This window comes from Hirundo rustica, chromosome 27 (genome assembly GCF_015227805.2).
Source record: "Hirundo rustica isolate bHirRus1 chromosome 27, bHirRus1.pri.v3, whole genome shotgun sequence".
NCBI classification, from domain to species: domain Eukaryota; kingdom Metazoa; phylum Chordata; class Aves; order Passeriformes; family Hirundinidae; genus Hirundo; species Hirundo rustica.
Genome location: NC_053476.1, coordinates 1,313,256 through 1,331,806, shown reverse-complemented (window position 1 = coordinate 1,331,806; position 18,551 = coordinate 1,313,256). Strand labels below are relative to the sequence as shown.

Genomic DNA, 18,551 nt, shown 5'->3' with positions numbered 1-18,551 from the left:
GTCCCTCAGCGGGGCCCCCCAAACCCCTTCAGCCCCCCCAAGGCCGCGAGCCCTAACGTGGGGCCCGAGGGGGCCATCGCCACCCTGGGTGGGGGTGGTAGAAACAGGAATGGGACCAGCACTAGGACCGGCACAAGGCCCAGGACATCCCCATCCCCCTCCTTCCCCCTCCCCCCGCGCCCCCCCCAGGCTTCAGAAGCGCAGCCCCGCACCGCCCCTTCAAAAAGGGACGCGGCGCCTTTAAGAAACGTCTTCTTTCCGCTTGGGTTTGTTTACATCTCCCTCCGCCAACTGCAGACCGCCGTACCCGCCCAGCGCCGGGATCCTTCCGCTCGCCTCCTTCCCCCCCGGGCCCGCGCACCCCCGGAGCCGCTCCCGGGCCCCCCCACGGCCCAGCCCGGCCCTGTACAAAGCCCCGGGCCCCGGGGCCGCGGCACCGCCGGCAGCGCCTCCGCCGCGCGGGGACTCTTTTCGGACCGTGCCACAGTCCCGCTGTGGGGGGAAGCGCGCACGCTGCCCTCGGCGCGGGCCTGAAGGTCGCGGGGCGCGCGCGGCCCCGCGCACGGGGACTCCCCCGCCGCGTGGTACAGTCCTGTCCCGCCCTCGCCCCTTCCCGATTAGTGGAGCCGCACACGAGTGACGTCCCTCCTGACCAATGGCGACCAGGCTCCGCAACGGCCAGAGGCGTGTCCCGGCGGGCGGGCCCGTCCCCCGCGCCCGCCGATTGGCCGCGAGGCGGCACCGCCCGCGCGCGCGGGACCGTGGCGGCGGCGCGGAGCGCGCGGCGGGGGCGGCTCCCGACGCGCGGTGGGGCGGGGCGCACAGGGCGCCTGCGCGGGGCGGGGCGGGGCGCGCGCGGGTATAAAGGGGGCGGCGGCGGCCGAGGAGAGGCAGTCGGGAGCGGGCGGCGGCGGGCGAGGGTCGGGTCGTAGGGTGGGATTGCGGCGGGAGCGGCGGCGGCGCGTGCAGTGCGCGCGGGGAGGCGGGCCCGGCGGCGTTAAAACCACCCCCCCTCCTCGCCCGGGCCATGTCCCGGGCGGCCTGAGCGGGGCCGGCCCCATGCGGCGCCGGTAGCGCCCGTCAGCGAGCGTAGCCGAGCGCAGCGCTATGGCCGACGCGGCGCCCGCTGAACCGGGGCCGGAGCCCCAGTGCGAACCGGAGCTTCGCTCCGAGCCCGAGGCGCGGCCGGAGCCGCAGTCTGAGCCCGAGCCGCAGCCCGAGCGCGGAGAGGCGCCGGCGGAGGACAGCGATGCCGGGCGGCTGCCGCCCCCCGGGGCGGAGGCGGCGGCGGCGGGCGGCGCCGAGGGGCGGCCGCCGGCGGGTGGAGCGGGGCGTCCCGGCCTGGGCCCGCGGTACCGGGCCGTGGGACGCACCGAGGAGTGGCCGGTGAAGAAGAAGCACCGTCGGCGGCCGTCGAAGAAGAAGCGGCGCTGGAAGCCGTACTCGAAGCTGAGCTGGGAGGAGAAGCAGCAGTTCGACGAGCGGCAGAGCCTCCGCGCCTCCCGGCTGCGGGCGGAGATGTTCGCCAAGGGGCAGCCGGTGGCTCCCTACAACACCACGCAGTTCCTCATGGAGGACCATGACCAGGAGGAGCCCGACCTGAAAACCGGGCTGTACCCGCGGCGAGCGGCAGCCAAGTCGGACGACACGAGCGAGGAGGATTTCCTGGACGACGGGGCGGACGAGGACGGAGGCAGCGACGGGATGGGGGGCGACGGCAGCGAGTTTCTGCAGAGGGACTTCTCGGAGACGTACGAGCGGTACCATGTGGAGAGCCTGCAGAACATGAGCAAGCAGGAGCTGGTGAAGGAGTACCTGGAGCTGGAGAAGTGCCTCTCGCGCATGGAGGAGGAGAACAACCGGCTGAGGATGGAGAGCAAAAAAGCCGGGGGGGAGGAGGCGGACACGGCGCGGGTGCAGGCGCTGGAGCGGGAGGTGGACAGGCTGCGAGCCGAGAACCTGCGGCTGCTGAGGGAGCAGGAGCTGCCCCGGCAGGAAAAGGGCCCCTGCAAGCCGGGGGAGTGACACTGGGCAGGGGGGCGCGGGGGGGTTTTTACAGTGCTGGGTGGAACATTCGGTCCTTGTACAGAGTCGCCGCGGACCCTTTTTATGGGTTAAACTGCAGCTGGGGGGGGGGGGGGAGGCGAGGGCTCCCCCTTTTTTAGGTGGCTGTCACGGGGCGAAGGGGGGTTGATGTATTGGTGATATCTGGTTTATGGGGTTTTTTTTTGTTTTGGTGAGGGTTTTTTGTTTTGGTTTTTTTTTCTTTCTTTTTTTTTTTTTCTTTACCAAAAAAAGTTTAAAAAAAAAAATCCCCTGGAAAGCTGTAAATTGGCCAAAACTGACTATAAAAAAAATATAGAGGACTAATAAATTGATTTACTTGTAACTGTAATAGTTTTGGTGTGATTTCTCGAAAATAATCAGAATGGTATTCCACCAGGGAATACATCCTGGATTATTTTCATCGTGTTATAAGTGTTGTTTGATTAAACTTAGTCGTAATTCCCTGCTTAACCCTTTTTGTTATTATTTTCCCCCATTTGTTTTCAAACTTAATTCTGCTTAATGAGCTGAAATCGTTAAAAGTACGTGGAAAGGGGGTAAAATGGTGTGTAGTGAACACAGAGGGCATCTCACTGAGGTAGGAGTAGCCTCAAGTCTGTCTTGTTTGCCTAAGGCTCACTTAAACTTGACTCTTTTTTCCCTGCAGCTCTGTAGGAATCCAGGTCATTAACTGAAATCTGGGCAAAAAAAAAAAAAAAAATCTACTTCAAGCTACAAGTGAGAGGAAAAACCTTAAAGTTTTGGAGCAGCCCAAGGAAAAGTTTTGGTAGTCAGCACTTGGCCTCTGAAATGGCTGACGAGGGAGTAGGGAAAGGCGATGGCTCAACCTCCCTCCTGCTGCACCTGAGAGGGGGAGGAGGAGGAGGGAAAAGCAGGAGAAGCTCGGAGCGCTGGAGGTTTTTTGGGGGGAGTAAACAGGTACATGAAGGGGTGAAGCAGGGGAGGGGCTGAGGCTCTGGCTGGGGCCGAGGTGCAGGAATTGGAGGTGATGAAAGCTGTACCTGGCGAGGCAGGAGCTGGGATTGAGGCAGGGAGCCGGGATGGGCCTGGGCAGCTGCCCGCAGGAATGGGGGATCGGGCTTTCACACAAAACCGGAGGGCTCGGGGAGAGGAGGAGGGACAGGGCAGGCCCAGCGCAGGTGGGGTGGGACCAGATCGGGGGAGGGGGGGGAAAGCGGCAGCGCCGAGGGGCTGGAAGGGTCCCACCAGGTTTAACCCCAGCCTGGCCAAAGCCCTGCTGCTCCACGGGGGAAAAAAACCAGCCTTTATCAGGGAACAGAGTTCAGGGGGACAGGATGGGCACGGCCCCAGTGCTACCAGCGCCGGTGAGGTGGTGTAAAATCGGAGGTTAGAGCAGCCGAGGGAGCCGCTGGAGGGGCGATGACACCGATTTTATCCCCCCCACCCCCAGCTCTGGGGCACCGGCGGGGGGAAGGAAACGAGCCAGGGCCACTTGCTCAAGAGCCCTTCGGCTCCTTCCCTGTGCCATGACATCACCGCAGCGCCGGGGGAGGGGGGGCGAGGAGCTGCGGGATCCTGCGGGCTGGGATGGGGCCGAGCCCCGCGTCCTCCAACGGCCCGGGCGCTGCTTCCCCGCCGTTTATTTCCCTGCCGAGCGATTCCCTCTCCGTGATTCCCACGACAGGCGTTTTCTCGCGGGGCAGGATGCACTGACCGGGGTCGCAGCTCTGTCAAACGCAGCTCCCGACACCTGGTTCGTGGGAAAACCTTGATCCAAAGCGATATTCTCAGTCAGGTTTTGCCCTCATCCACTTAACCCACGCCTGTCGGGTTCAAGTCCCTGGAATAAACGTTTTCTCTGCAAATGCTTAAAAAAATACAACTTAAAAAATCCCAAACCACCTCAAAGGACTGTAATGATCAACTCTCCAACCTGCTTTGCCCCCACCAACTCCCCCTGCTTTATTCGGTGCTGTTTAATGACTCTCCCTAGGAAGCAGGTTATCCTCATCCAAAGGGCTCACTGCAGCTCCTGTGCCCAAACCTCCTGCAGGTACAGAGCAGTGACAGACAGGGACCTCTGAAACCTCCCAGTGGATCAGTAATGGATGGAGAGCTCGTGATGGAGAGCTCATCTGTGTTCCTACCAGGCCAGGGGGAGAGCTCTCCATCCCAAGCCTTCCCACGAGCTCCAGAGAAGAGGAGCTGACTGGAGCTCAGCTGTGAGCACAGAGCCCACGGCAGCAGGGATCAGCACAGCTCGGCTTGGGACCGAGAGGCTGCAATCATGGAATGGTTTAGGTTGGACCTTAAAGACCATCCAGTGCCAACCTCTGCCATGGTGGGGAGGCCCTGGCACAGGTTCCCAGAGAAGCTGTGGCCGCCCTTGCAGTCCTGGAAGCATCCAAGGCCAGGTTGGATGGGGCTTGGAGCACCCTGGAGCACCCAGTGTTGCAGCCATGGAAGGGGGTGGAATGAAATGGGCTTTAGGGTCTCTTCCCACCCAAACCATTCCGTGATTCTCTGGACAGGGATGCCACTAGGCCAGGCAGGAATCACCTCCCCATGGCTCCCTGGCTGTGGGAGGGCAACAACCACCCTGGATTTGGGGCGGTTGGAAACACAGATCATTTGGAGACCCTCTGGCAAAGGGCTTTCCCAGCTCCTCCCCTCCCAAGGGTTTTGTTTTCAGAGGAAAGGGCTGAAATTCTGTCCTAGGGAGATGCAGAAATTACAGCACCGACACAAAAAATGGAGACTGCTCCATCCCACATGCAGGAATGGCCTTTCTCCTTGGACAGAAGCAATGCAGGGACAGAGCAGTTCCCTGGAAACACTGCAAATCCAAGAAGGAAGTGTCTGTTAATGCCACAGCCTTGGGGTGAGGCAAGCTCCAAATCCTGCCCTGTGACACAGCAGCCCCTTGGAGTCACTCCTGGTGCTCCTTCTGCGGCACTCCAGGCCTGAGCCCGGTAAATCCAGCGGCTCCCTGATCCCATGCCAGGGTTATAGCCAGGGACACGGCTCTGGCAGCCCCACGGTGCCCTGCCACCACTTCACCTGCTCTCACTGCACTCCCCTTCACTGGCTTCCCCTGCCCAGGAGAAGCTCAGGAAGACGCTGCAAATTTCCCAGTGACTCTGGGTCACACAAGTGGCATTTTGGTCAAACGACAAGAATCTGCAGCTGGTGGGACCACCACCAAAAACCCGCAGGTCTTGGTGGATCAGCAACAGAACAAACCCTGGCTTGTTCAAGCTCCAGCCCCTTGGGATTGCTCCCCTTCTGCTCCCCACAAACCCTGGAACACCTGGGCAGGTGCAAAGCTCACAGCTCAAACCAAGTGTGACCCTCATTAGTTTGACAAAATCAGCTTCAAATTGCATTTTCAGCTGTCACAAGCATTGGAAGACACACAGAGTAAAACCTCCCAGCCCTGCAAATGCAGCTGGGATATAAAAATATCAGGGAATCACGGAATGGATTGGGTTGGAGAAGCCTTAAAGACCAGTTCCACCCCACTGCCATGGACAGGGACACCTTCCACTGTCCCAGGTTGCTCCAAGCCATGTCCAACTTGGTCTTGGACACTTCCAGGGATGGGGCAGCCATCACCTTTCCATATGAAGCTTTGCAATTCAGGACCTGCTAAAGCAACATCCAGAGTCATAACAACAAATATATTTTTAAAAAATCCCTCACCAAGTACCTAAATGTTAAATAATCTGGTTTTAACTGACTGACCTACGCCTGACAGCACAATCTGCACTTCAAGCAGAATCCTCCCAAATCTCCCTGTTTTAAACCTAAACCCAGCCCCACAAATACCAGGGGATGAGCTGGCGTTATCGGCCTTTGCCGAGGCAAGAACAGGGCCGGGAACTGGAGCTCCACTCAGGAGCCGTGGGGAGGCTGTGCCAGCTCAATCCCTCCCCAGCGCTGAGCACTTAAAAAAAAAAAAAAAAAAAAAAAAAAAGGCCATTTTTCGTTTTTAAAGAGCCGGGTTTTGACTTTGCACGGGGAAAACAACGCTGCAGGTGCTTCCCCAGCCCCAGAGGGGCATCGCTCCCTCCGAGCCCGGGGTCTTTCGGGTTTGTCACCGCCCGAGAAGTTCCCCCGGGCCCTGGCAACAGCCAAACGCTTTTGTTTTTGAGTCTCCGAGCTCCCCGGCGGGGAGGCCATGTTAGCTGAGATCCACTGGATCCGGCCAGGATCCCTCCAGGAACCCCGCGGGGTTTGGCCGAAATGTGTGAAACAAAGGATTAAATGCCAGGGATTATTTTCCCCCACCCAAAACGCGGTGTATGAGGGAATTGAGGGACGGGACACCGGCACATCCAGCCTTCCAGACGTGCTTCCCAGCCCCAATTTCTATAAAAACTGCGCCGTTCCTCCCCTCCCTGCTCACGGGGGTCAGGCAAGGCCAGCCCCGCACAAGATCGAGCTACAGCTGTCGACAAACGTTAAAATACCGTTTAACGCTACTTTTGATAGAAAAACAGCCCCAGCCCCCGCGCAATAACACAGGTGCAGCCGGAGCCCTCCGGGCCGGGCCGGGTTCCTCCGCCCCACCGGCTCAGACCCCGGGGAGGCCGCGCAGCTCCATGAGGCGCCTGGCAGCGCTGAGCTCCGGTCGCGGAACGCTGGCGGGGGAGCGTCCGGTGGCTCCGCGGCACCGCCCCCCCATTAGGGCCAGCGGGGGGCCCCACGCTCCGCTCGCGGGACGGAGCCCCCGCCGGACCGCCCCGCGTTGCCGGCTCGGGGCCGCGGAAGGAATCCCGGTCTCCGACAGGAGTAGGCCCGGCCCGGTCCCTCACACACAAAATGGCGGCGGCGGCGCCGCTCCCGCTCCGCCCGCCCGGCCGCCATAGCCACCGTCCCGGCTCCGCCGCCGTCCCGCCAATCAGAACACGCCGTACCGCTGCGTGACGGCTCGGCGGAACCAATGGAAACGCAAACAGTAGAGGAAGAGGCGGTGCGTGTAGCCAGCGCGAGGCATTATGGGGGTTGTAGTCCATGTCCCGCGTTCCGGTAGTAGGGCCGGGGTGGTTGAGGACTCGCCGCCCCAGGACGCCCCGCGGCCCCACGTGGCGAGCGCTGTGTCACGGCGGTGGGCGGAGGAACCGGCGCTGGGCCCGGTCCTGCCGCGGGGGCGGAACAGCGCGTATCGCGGCCTCCCGCAGGCCCTGATGGGATCGGGGGTCCTTGTGGGGCCCGGAGCCTCTCGGCGGGGCGGGCAGGGCACGTGCGGCTCCGGGAGGAGGGTTTTTGCCGCGATGGCGACCCCGAAAGCCGGCCCTGAGGGCTGCTCGGCCGGGACGGCCCAGGGGGCCGAGGCCTTGCTCAGGCGGCCTGTGCGGGCCGGGGGAGGCTCCAGGGAGGGGCATGGATCGAGGGGGTGACCCCGGCGCCTGAGGGGGGTGTTGGGCTCCGAAGTGGGGTGTTCAGCCCCAAATGAGGGTGCCCAGCTCTCTAGGCCAGGCTTTCTTCAGCTGTCTAGCGTTTAACTCCCTCATGCCTCTGTCCTTGTCCAGAAGCTTTCCCGGGTGTTAGCAGACGCAGATCAGGATCACGATTGGCACACGCAGAACGCAGTTAGGTCACAACTAGCACACACATATCCCCTCAGCACGGTGGGAGCTCAGTGTCCTCAGGGGGTGACAGTTCTCCCCCCAGATCACCCGTCTGCCCAAATCCAGCTCTGCTGAGGGCTCCTCCCAGGGTTATCTGGGCTCCATCTCAGATCTCAAGGAGAGGAGTGACCCAAAGGGCAAAGTCCATGAGCTTTCCCAAGGGTGTCACAGGGATTTTTCCCCGCTGGTAGCGCACCTTGCTGACTGAGCCCTGTGGGGTGTGGACAGGGGGTTCAGTCAGCAGGGATTTTAAGGGAATAATGTGTCCTTGGGGGATCAGGACACTTAAAAGGAAAACAAACAAACAAACAAAACTGCAATAAAAGAAAATTTATTTGCAATTAAAAAAAAAAAAGGAAAAAAAAATCAAAAGAAGCCTCTCACTACAAACCTAAAATGTCTCTCCCTTCAAAACTGGTCACCTTGAACTCCCCTTTTCTGGAGCAGGCTGGGCCCAGGCCCTATCCCTGTGTGATTTTTGGGAAGAACAGTTCAGGGAATGAGTCTGAGCAGCCACTTGAAGCATTTGGAATTAAGTTCTAATGTTACAGACAAAAGACAAAGATGTTTGTTGTTTCTTGTGGGTTTTTTGTGGTGTTTGTTTGTTTGTTTGTTTTCTGGGCTGGTAAATCCCCAATTATAAATTCTCCTCCCCATGATGTGATTTTAATGAGTGGGGGGTTAATTGTGCCAGACATTTTCCGGCCACAGTGTTGGTGTTGGATATGGCCTGGCTGTTCCTAAGTGGGAAAGGGGATGGGGAGGTGTAAAATGGGCCAAATCTTGGGAATTGGGAGGGGAGGAAGGGGACAAATCCACTTCGTCCTGGACTGTCCCAGTATGACCAGTAGTAAGGGGGACAGAACCCTTTTTTGCAGAGGTTGGGGGACTGGTGACATTGGTGCCACTTCCCAGGAGAGGCACTTTCAGGCATCACCCCCGCATGGGACCGGGTGCCCCAGCCCTGGGAACTGTCCCTGTCCCCACAGGCCCAGGAGGGGGGCACTGGCCTTGGCACAGCCCCTCCAGAGGGTTTGTCCCTGTGCCCCAGCTCTGTTGGGATCTTCCCAGGAGACAGCAGGGAGGCAGAGCCACGTGCTTGGAGATGCTCCTGGGACATGGGGCTTGTTTTTGGCACCCTCTGAGCTGTCAGACGTTCTCCCTGTGCTGACCCATCCCTACAAGCCAGAAAACACCCATTTTGGGGGGGTTTCAGTATCAGGAGCTGTGACATCAGCACTCAAGGCCACATCAGTCCCCAGCTGGTGCAGGTGGCGTTTGACTCCCGGCATGTCCCATTTCCTGGGGTTTCACGCTGTCAGAGGGACAGAGCCTGATGACAGCCTCCTCAACCATGCCAGTTCCTGCTCTTTCCTGATTGTTCTGCCTTTCCCTGCTGGTCCCTGTCCTTCCCTGCCTGTTCCTGTCTGCTTCTGCCCTTCCCTGCCTGCTGCCCGAGGCACAAGGGGAGCACAGAAGGGTTTGGAGGAGCCAGGAGCAGCCTGGGGTGCTGATAACCCCCCCAGCTCCGGGCGTTGGACTTATCTCTGAGCCCAGCTCCGGCCCCTCCGTCACTCCCCTGCAGTGCCTTTAGCCATGGGGAGGCTCTCTGAGGTCCCATGGGCCATTATTTGTCACCCCATGGGGTTGTTGTCAGGATCCAGAGGCAATCCCACTCCCCAGGGTGCTTGCTGGCCGTGGGAGCACCGTCAGTCCCGTCCCTGACTTGCTGCACCTTCGGTTGGAGGAACAGGTCCAAGGTCCTGAAGCTGCCTGGAGGAGCTGGATCAGCCCACCCCACACAGGGACAGGCTGATGCCTGAGCTGCTGCCAGAGATACTGTGGTTTATAGATCCAGATTGATTTATTTCCCATGTATTTGGGTCTTTTCCAGCTATTTTTTAGCTCCTCCACACCCTGGCGTGTCTGGCTGAGCATGACCAGCCCCGACTGCCACCCCTGGGTCCTCCCACCCCTCCTAGCATCCCAAAGCCAGGGTGCCATAACCCTTTCCACACTCTCAGGAGTGATTCTGGGGCAACGGATGTTTGCACAACCCTGATCCTGCAGAGTGGGGTTTGACCCCAGCACTCAGCACCCAGCTCCCCAGCACTGAGCTGCCAGCACCCATATCCCAGATCTCCAGCTCCTGGCATCCCGCATCCATCATCCAGCGTTCCATGTCCCAGCACCAGCATCCCAGCACCCCCAACCCCCTACACCCTGGATCTCAGTGTTCCCAGCACTCCCAGCAGGTATCAGCCACTGCTTCCAGTTCTCTCCACCCATCTCCCAGTGCTCCCAGCGCCCAGATCCCAGTGCTTCTAGCTCCAACACCCATCTCCCAGTGCTTCCAGCGCCCAGCTCCCAGTTCCAGCACCAGCTTCCAGTTCCAGTGCCCATCTCCCAGTGCTCCCAGCGCCCAGATCCCAGTGCTTCTAGCTCCAACACCCATCTCCCAGTGCTTCCAGCGCCTAGCTCCCAGCTCCAGCACCAGCTTCCAGTGCTTCCAGTTCCCAGTACTCCCAGTACTCCCCCCGCCCGCGAGCGCCGCGGGGCGCCGGAGCCGGACCCGTGCGCCCCTGGCCACGCCCACAATGCCCAATTAGCACATGACCACGCCCACAGCATGCAATTAGGGTATGGCCACGCCCATAGCACGCGCTTAGGTGTGGTCACGCCCACCGCACTGCGCACCCCTCCGGCCCCGCCCACCCCGGAAGCCCCGCTCGGAGCGGGCCCGCCCCTTGCCTTGGCCCCGCCCCCCGGGTCCCCCGTTCCCCTCCCCCCCCCCCCCGTGTCCCCTCCCGCCCCCCCACGTCCCCCTCTGTGCCTCCGTGTCCCCCTGGTGTCCCCAGACCTTCCCAGGTCCCTGTGCCTCCATCCGTGGTGTCCCTCTGTCTGCGGAGTCCCCCAGTCTGTCCCCCGTGTCCCTCCGATGTCTTCTGCATCCCCCCATCGGCTCCATGACCTCTGTGGGCCGTTGTGTCCCGTGTCCCCCCGTCCCCAGTGTCCGCTGCCTTCCCTGCGTCCCCTTCACGTTCCCCTGGTCCTCCCAAGGCCTCTGAGTACCCTCCTGTGTCCCCACGTCCATGGTGTCCCCTGTCCTCATGTCCTTCATGTGCTCCCATGTTCTCCATGTGCCACGGTGTCCCCTGTGCCTCCCAAGCCCTCAGTGCCCTCCACGTCCCCTTGTCACCCGTGTCCCACGCACGTCTGGCACATGCCCTGAGTTTTGCTTGCCAGGGAAATGGGGAACAGGGACCGTGTCCCCCTGAGGTCACCGAGCCCTTCCCTCAGGCACAAGGGAATCAAGGACAGCCAGGTGCCATGGATGTGACCCTGTCACCCCGTGGCATCACAGCACCAAGGCCCACAGCCGATCCCTGCAGTGACACCGTTCATTGCAGGACCTACAAGAAAGCAGAGGCGGCTGAATCTGCACAGAGGGTCCTGGCTCAGCCCAGAGTGGGAGTGGGGGGTTCGGGGGGGGCTGCACGGGTGGTTGGGGTGAACTTGGGGGTCTGGGGGGCACCCCATGGGCAGCACGAGCGGGTTTGGATTGAGGGAGTCACCTGGGAATCCCATCCCAGCCGTGCCAGAGGATCCCCGGGCAGATAGGGACAACTTGATTCCCAAAGCAGGAGCACATGGCTGCCTGGGTGCAACTACTAATGATTATTTAATTAGATCAATTAAGTAATTTTATAAGGCACAGGGAGAGGGTGTCCATGGTGGGTAAGGCACCGCTGGACATTTTGGATGGGCCACGTTCCCAAGTCCTAAAGCAGAGGTTTGGGACAGGGCCGGGTCAGTGGCCAGCAGATGAAGCGCTGTCGGTAACGAGACAAACCCAAAGGATGGATTGATCTGCTCGTCGATCCTGGACCAGCAGCCAGCTTTCCCTGCTGTTCATGTCCCATGGATGTGATGCTCTGTCCAGAGGGAACGCGGCTCCCGAGGGATTCACCCTCCAGCCAAGCTCTCGATCCCGGCACATCCCGCAGGGACTTGGGTGCTGCCAGCCCTCCACGGATCCCCCAGACTTCAAATCTTTGTTCCCTCCTGGCCTTTTCTGCTCCTTTTCTCGCTGTCATCGGGACCAGCGTCAGCCCAACACTGACATCAAGTGGCTGCCGGGATCCCTGGCGTTCCTGGGCTGTCTCCTCTCTCCGTGTACCGGGAGCTGCTCAGCACCGCCCGCCCGGCCTCATCCTGCCCGGGCGGCACCGAGCGGCTCGGGAGCCGCAGGTGCGGGGTGTCCGCGGCCGCTCTCCGGGCGGGCTGGATGCATCCAGCCGTGCTCCGTGTGTCTGTCCCCAGCCAGGCCACCCCCGTGTCCTCCCCTGTCCCCGGCAGTCGATATCCCAGCGGGGTCGAGCCGAGCGCCGGCGGCACCGCCGAGCCCGGAGCATCCTCGCATCCCGCGGCGCCGGGAGCCGGGGGGGCTCTGCCCACGGCACCCCCGGCCCTGCCCCGCCGCTGCCAAGGTCGCGGTGACCCCGCCATCGCCCTGGGGACGTTTGTCCCCTGCTCCCTGCCGGAGACCGTGGACTTTGTGCCGAGCCTGGGAGCGGCTCTGGGACGCGTCTGGCGGCGCTGGCACGGCCCCAAATCGCCCCGAGACCGGGCTCCGGACAGCAGGTAATCCCAGGTGACACCTCCTCTGCCCCGGCTCCTGTGCCACCGGGCTCCCCAGGCATTTCGGGTCCGTGTGCGGTACCACTGCCTGATCCCCGGGTCTGGACTCAGCTCCGGGAGGAAATCACGGCGTTATTCCCATTTTAAATCTGGGCAAACTGGGTAAACCGCAGCACCGGGGGCCAGAGCAGCTGCACACTCCTGCTTTTGGGGGATTAAAGTTGGGAAACGCATTTTTCCTCCAAACCATCTGCTTTGGAGGCCCGGAGGAGTTTTGCTACTCCCCATTCACCTTGACCCCCTCTTCCCCGGGGCCGAGCTCTCCCGGGAAGCCGAAGCCCAGGGCTTGTGCCGGGGACAGCGACGGCTCCGCCGGGATATTGGCTGCAGGTGGAGCAGGGACCGGGGGGCAGGTGTGGGTGCTCAGCCCCTCCGCAGGAACCCACCCATGGGTGGGACGGAGGCGGGGGTTGGCCGGGGCTGTGTTGAGTGCGGATTTAACCCGTGAGAGGCCCCACGTTCTGCACGGAGTGGGGCTGTGCAGTGTTCTCTGCTGTGTGTTGAGGTGTGTCAGGTCTCTGCAGCCCCCCACCCCGGGGTTCCTCTGCATGAGCTCTCCGTGCTGCAAACCTGTGGCTCTGCACGGTGCTAAAGGGGGCGTTGGGGCTTCATCTGGGGACAGCTCGTGGGTGGTGGGGTTTGTTTATCCCCCGTGTCCGGAAGCGCTCTGCTGGGAAGGAAAGGGAGGGGAGAGCCGGGGCTGCTCCCGGCGCTGGAGTGGGAGGGATGCTCCCAGCTGTACCCCGAGACATCCCCATATGTGTGGTCCCAGTTGTCCTCAACCTCCAGCGTCACCCCTTGCCTCCCTCCCCAGCTCCCCGGTGGCTCTGCAGTGACTGGGAAAGGTCAGGGACCTGCAGGTGCCTGGGACACGAGGGACTGGACAGTGACAGGTCAGTGCTGTGGTTCTCGGGGTGGGGTTTGGGCGCTGTTGCCTGACACCCTTGGGTGCCGCTGTCTGTCCTCCCAGCCTTTCTGGGGACAGAGCGTGGAGGGGACGTGTAAGGAAACGGCTCCTTTGCCCTACAAGCGCGGTTTTCCTGGGGATTTCCTGGCTGATGTAAGACAGCGCATGGGAAAAACATCGGCTTGGAGCCTAAGGTGCTCCTGGGAAGGGGCTGTGCCCATCCAAAAGGGGGCTTTGCTTTAAAATCTGGCTTGGTCCCTTTGGGTCCATCAGGAGGGACCCCTCAGTGGGGACGGGGAGCAATGCTGGTGTTCTCCTGCGGCAGGGAGAAGGTGCAGAGCCCAGGGAGCAGCTGGAGCAGACACAGCCATCGCCTGCCCCAGCACTCCTGTCCCAGCTCGGGGCTGCCAGAGCCTGGGGGACACATCCAGCACTGTCCTGACTGTGCCAGCGCCCTGTGAGGAGCCGGTGGCACTGCCATGTCCCAGGCAGGAGGTACAGCAGAGCCCTGGGTCTGTCCCCAGGGAGGCACAGGGCACCCCAACAATGGTGTGACCCCCATCCATCCATCCCCCCTATCAGCACCAATCTCCACCCCATTCTGGCTCCGTTTCTCTCGGATTTTTGATCCTAAAAGCACCTTTTACCCCAAACCTGCCTTGCAGAGTGCTGGGCTGCCCCAGGAGCTCCTGTCCCCGTGTTCCTCCGGGTGCCATCCACGCTGTGTGGGGAGCGTGGTTGGTCCCAGATGGAGCAGAGGGGACTCAGAAATTAAAAATCCTCAAAGCATGGGGGATCCCTGCATAGCCCACCTTAATCCATCCCCCAGGAGCTGAGGAGGCCTTTGAACACCGTGACGTGGTCATCAACAGCCAGGACAAGGTTTCAGATGTGTACACACAGCTGGAGAAGCTGGGGGAGTAAGTGAGGGTCCTGTGTCCCCACCGCCTGGGGATGGCCCTGGGTGTCCCCGTGCAGCCCTGGTGGGATGCAGGTGGGTGGTGGCTCCTCCATCCCTCATCCTCCCTGTGCCCCAGGGGGAAATTTGGGACAGTCTACAGGCTGCAGGAGAAGGCCACCGGCAAAATCCGGGCTGGGAAATATTTCCGGACGCGCACAGCGAAGGAGAAGGAGGCGGCTCGGGCCGAGGTGGAGCTGATGAACCTCCTGCACCACCCACGCCTCGTGCAGTGCCTCGATGCCTTCCAGGGCCCCGCCCAGCTGGTGATGGTGATGGAGTAGTGAGTGTGGGGGCAGGCGGGGCTGGGCTCTGCCAGGGGAGCACTGAATGTGGGGAGGGGTCCCTGGGGTGTGCGGTGGATGGGGAACCTGGTGACTGGAGATGAGTGGTGAGGTCCTCCCAGAGCGCTGAGCCTGGGTTCCCTGGTGGGGCTTCCCTTCCTCGGGGCTGGTAGATCCCAAAGGGTCCCCAGCACCTCGTTGTCCCCAGCGTGACAGGTGGGGAGGGGGCCCTGTGCCATGGGGTGCTGCGGGGGGACCACAGCTCCTGGTGGGGAGGGTGGAGAGATGTTCCCAGAGCTCTGGGTCGGGGTTCTCCGGTGGGGCTTCCCCTCCTCGAGGCTGGTAGATCCCAAAGAGGTCCCCAGCACCTCGTTGTCCCCAGCGTGGCAGGTGGGGAGCTCTTTGAGCGCATCGTGGACGACGACTTCGAGCACACGGAGCCCAGCAGCGCCCAGTACGTGCGGCAGATCCTGGAGGGGCTGCAGTTCATGCACGGCCAGGCCATCGTCCACCTCGACCTCAAACCCGAGAACATCGTCTGCGTCAGCCCCGGCAGCCACTGGATCAAGATCATCGACTTTGGCTTGGCACGGAAGCTGGGTGAGCAAGAAGGGGCTCCTGGAGGTCCAGGGCAGGGACTGTCACTGTCGCAGGGGCACCATCTGGCCTGGCACAGCAGCCAGGAGCTCGGTGTCCTCCTGCCTGGGACACCAAACCACCTCCCTGGTAACACACGATGCTCTGGGGAAAGCTGTGTGTCCCCAGTCCTGGGGCTGAGCTGGAGACCCCCAAGGCCCCTGTGCCTGTTTGGCCCTCAGGGGTGCTCTAGGAGAGCACCAGGAGCTGCAGTCGGCCTTGGGGGGTGGCAGCTCCCTCTGGGCACAGGGGCTCGTGCCCTGGGGTGTGTTGGTGTGTCCTCTGTCCCAGCTGGACACCTGTCCCAGGGAGATCCCAACCGGCCTCCTGCATCCTCTCTGCAGCTCCAGACACCCCCGTGAAGGTGCTGCACGGCACCCCCGAATTCATGGCCCCAGAAGTGGTCGCCTTTGAGCCCGTGAGCTTCTCCACGGACATGTGGAGCGTTGGTGTCATCTGCTACATCCTGTGAGTGCCCCCTGGGCAGGGTGGGCCGGGCTGGAGGGGGCTGAGCTGTCACTGATGCCCCGGGCTCACCTCTTCAGGCTGAGCGGGGAGTCGCCCTTCCAGGGGGACACCGACATGGAGACACTGAGCAACGTCACCGCTGCCCAGTGGGGCTTTGAGGAGGAGACCTTCTCGGAGATCTCCCAGCAAGCCAAGGACTTCATCGGCCAGCTGCTGCAGAAGGAGCCCCGGTAGGGCCTGGGGGTGGCTCTGGGCTGGGTTTTGGAGGCTGAGTGGGTGGGCAGGGGAAAGCTCTGCGTGTTTGGTGCAGGGGATGCTCCAGATGAGGGTGTGGGGGTGGAGCAGCCCCCCGTGACCCCCGTCCCCTCTGTGCTGCAGCCGGCGGCTCCCCAGTGCAGCGGCTCTGCTGCACCCCTGGCTGCGGCAGCCCCAGCCCAGCAGCCCCAAGGCGCTGCCCAAGGAGAGGATGCGGCAGTTCCTGGCACGTCGGAAGTGGCAGGTACCTGGTGGGTCGGTGGGGATGTGGGGATGGGGATGGCTGAAGGGCTCAGTGCCCATTCTTTTCCTTCCAGAAAACAGGGAAAGCCCTGCTGGCTCTCCAGAGACTGACCCTGCTGTCCCAGAGCCTGGAGGGGAAGGCAGCAGAGGCTCAGGATGAGGAAGGTGATGGTCCCTGAGGAACCGTTCCCAGCACCCCCCGGCCCATTCTGCTTTGCCATCTCCTCCTTGTGCCTCCTCTTTTTGCCCCAGTAAACACCCGGGCACGGCCCCACCGTGGCATTTCTGCTCCAGGGCCCCAGGTTCTCTCCATCCTCAGCCCCGTGGGGTGGTCTCTGAGCCCTTGGATGGGCTCATCCCACTCTGTGTGACCCAGGGCTGACCCCACAGGAGCCTCCTGTCCCTCTCTCCAGCACAGGGGAGAGGCTGGACCCAGCTCCTCACCATTCCCTCTGCCCATCTCCTACAGGTCTGGACTGCAGCCTGGAGGAGGAACAGCCCTCCAGGGCTCTGCCCCAACGAGGTCCCAACCCCTCAGAGCTGCTGGCAGACCGGGAGGAGGAGGAGGAGGACGATGGTGGGAGCACTGCAGCCTCAGGGCAGTGACAGCGTGGCCCCGTCCCCCCATCCTGGACCACCTCGGGATGGGGATGGTGCCCACTCCAGCAGCTCCCACAGTGACCTGGCCAGCCTGGGGCAGAGCCAGACCCCCTGTGGGGGAGCTCTGGGCTCCCATGGTGCTCCCTCCACCAATAAAGGACTGACACTCTCTGCACTCCCTGTGCTGCTCCTGTTTCCCCCAAACTCACTGAGTAGGAGCCGTAGGAAAGAGCTGCTCAAGCTGTGCTCACCCTTTAGGATCTGGGATCAGCCTTGTCCTCTCCAGGAGTGCTGCTGCCAGCCCTGGGCACAGCAGCCATGGGTATTCCTTGCTCCGAAGAGCATTCCCTCCTTATCAAGGTGTTGGCATCGTGTCCTGAGCTCACAGGAGCCAGGATGAGCCTTGGGGGCTCTGGTCTCTCTGTTTCTGGCCCAGCTCTGGTACCAGGAGGGCTGGAAAATGCTGTGGGAGCTCCAGCCTTGGCCCGGGGAGGCAGAGCTCAGTGTCTGGGAGCCCTGGGGAAGAACAAGCCCAGGCACCAGGATGTGACCCAGCTGGGACAGAGATGGGGTTTGGGGTCCTGCTGGGCACTGGGGGGGCCAGGAACCATCGGTGTGCCCTGGGTCAAAGGTGATGAACGGGACCCGGGGCTGCAGGAGGAGGGAGGGATCATTCCCAAAATCAGTGAGGCCACCCCTGCAGGACTGTGCTGCGTTCTGGGGCCCCCCTACAACAGTGCCATGGACACACAGGTCTGATGAAGGATGAGGGAAAAGCTGGAGTCCCTCACTCACCTGAACCTCAGGAAAACGCTTTTTTACTGCTGATGGAGTACTGGCACAGGTGACCAGGGAGGTTTTGCGCTCTCCGTCCTTGCAGCTATTAAAACCCTCTCCAGGCGCAGTCCCGGGGCCCCTCCTGGAGCTGAGATGTGCACCAGGTGCCCTCCAGAGGCTCCTTGCAGCATGAACCGCTGTATGATTCCGTGAAAACCCTCCTCCTGCTGGGAGGAGCTGGGGGCACCTGCTGCTGCCAGCGGCCTCCTGGAGGTGCCCAGCTTCAAGCCTTCCTCCTCCTCTTCCCGGAGCAGGGGTGAGGAGGAAACTGTTATTTTTATTAAACAGAACCGAATCCACCCCCTCCATGGGGGGACACAGCTGCAGGGAACACACACTGGGAGCTGCTGCAGTGATGGTAAATCCATCTGGGGCAGTTTGCTGAACCCCCTGGAAGCTGGTGACCATCCCAGCAGGAGCATCCACGGCAGGATTTGGCGTCCTGCAGCCCCCAGGGGTGGCGGAGCAGCCCCAGTGCCTGAACCCCTGTGCTGGGGGCTCTTCCCTGCTCTTCCCCTGGGCTCGTGGCGAGGGATGTGTCACCTCCCTGTCCCCTCCTCTGGGACAGACTCTCCAGCTGCCAGGGCTTTATCAGCGCCCAGGCCTGACTTCCATTTCTGCGGCAAAAGCCTGTTCCTGTTCATGATGTCCGTGGCTGATGGCTCCCTCTGAGCACGGGAAGCACTGGGGGGTGGCAGATTGTCACATGCCCTGCCCAGGGCTTGCTCTTATCTCTCGTTGGAAAGGGAGGAGGAAATTTAAGAAGGAGCTTTATTTGGAACCCTGTGTATGGACCTGCTGCTGGAGAAGGGGGAGCCCTTTTGGAAATCCCCAATGCTCCCTGGAGAAGAGGAGGCTCAGGGGAACTTCGTGGCTCTGCACAACTCCTGGCAGGAGGGGACAGCTGGGGGGGTCGGGCTGTGCTCCCAGGAACAGGGACAGGACAAGGGAAAAGGCCAGAGGAGGTTTAGAGGGGAAAACTTCTTCCCCTGAAGTGTTGT

The 18,551-nt window shown here is 61.8% G+C and overlaps 2 protein-coding genes across 4 annotated transcripts; both read left to right on the top strand.

Moving 5' to 3' along the window:
* The first annotated feature begins 906 nt into the window (after positions 1-906).
* On the top strand, positions 907-2,123 carry HEXIM1 (HEXIM P-TEFb complex subunit 1). The gene has a single exon (XM_040087470.2). The coding sequence runs from the start codon at positions 1,108-1,110 to the stop codon at positions 2,023-2,025; it is 918 nt and encodes a 305-aa protein (XP_039943404.1). The 5' UTR covers positions 907-1,107; the 3' UTR covers positions 2,026-2,123.
* Positions 2,124-12,226: 10,103 nt separating this feature from the next.
* Positions 12,227-17,645, top strand: LOC120763591 (myosin light chain kinase, smooth muscle-like). 3 transcript variants are annotated; one of them, XM_058423687.1, is made up of 11 exons: positions 12,800-12,867; positions 13,177-13,255; positions 13,595-13,764; positions 14,099-14,189; positions 14,307-14,510; positions 14,894-15,111; positions 15,492-15,615; positions 15,693-15,845; positions 15,994-16,114; positions 16,188-16,278; positions 16,583-16,888. In XM_058423687.1, the coding sequence occupies exons 3-11, from the start codon at positions 13,749-13,751 to the stop codon at positions 16,717-16,719; spliced, it is 1,155 nt and encodes a 384-aa protein (XP_058279670.1). In that variant the 5' UTR covers positions 12,800-12,867; positions 13,177-13,255; positions 13,595-13,748; the 3' UTR covers positions 16,720-16,888. The 3 variants fall into 3 exon arrangements, with proteins under 3 accessions (XP_058279669.1, XP_058279670.1, XP_058279668.1); XM_058423686.1 differs by lacking the exons at positions 12,800-12,867; positions 16,188-16,278 and adding an exon at positions 12,227-12,305 and having other exon boundaries at positions 16,583-17,645; XM_058423685.1 differs by lacking the exon at positions 16,188-16,278 and having other exon boundaries at positions 16,583-17,645.
* Positions 17,646-18,551: the final 906 nt, after the last annotated feature.

Bases quoted from the DNA above. Each gene is read 5' to 3' on its own strand.
- HEXIM1 (XM_040087470.2), top strand. From the start codon at position 1,108: ATGGCCGACGCGGCGCCCGCTGAACCGGGGCCGGAGCCCCAGTGCGAA.
- LOC120763591 (XM_058423686.1), top strand. The intron at 15,616-15,692 runs GTGAGTGCCCCC...TCACCTCTTCAG, and splicing joins GGTGTCATCTGCTACATCCT to GCTGAGCGGGGAGTCGCCCT. The intron at 16,115-16,582 runs GTACCTGGTGGG...CATCTCCTACAG, and splicing joins TGGCACGTCGGAAGTGGCAG to GTCTGGACTGCAGCCTGGAG.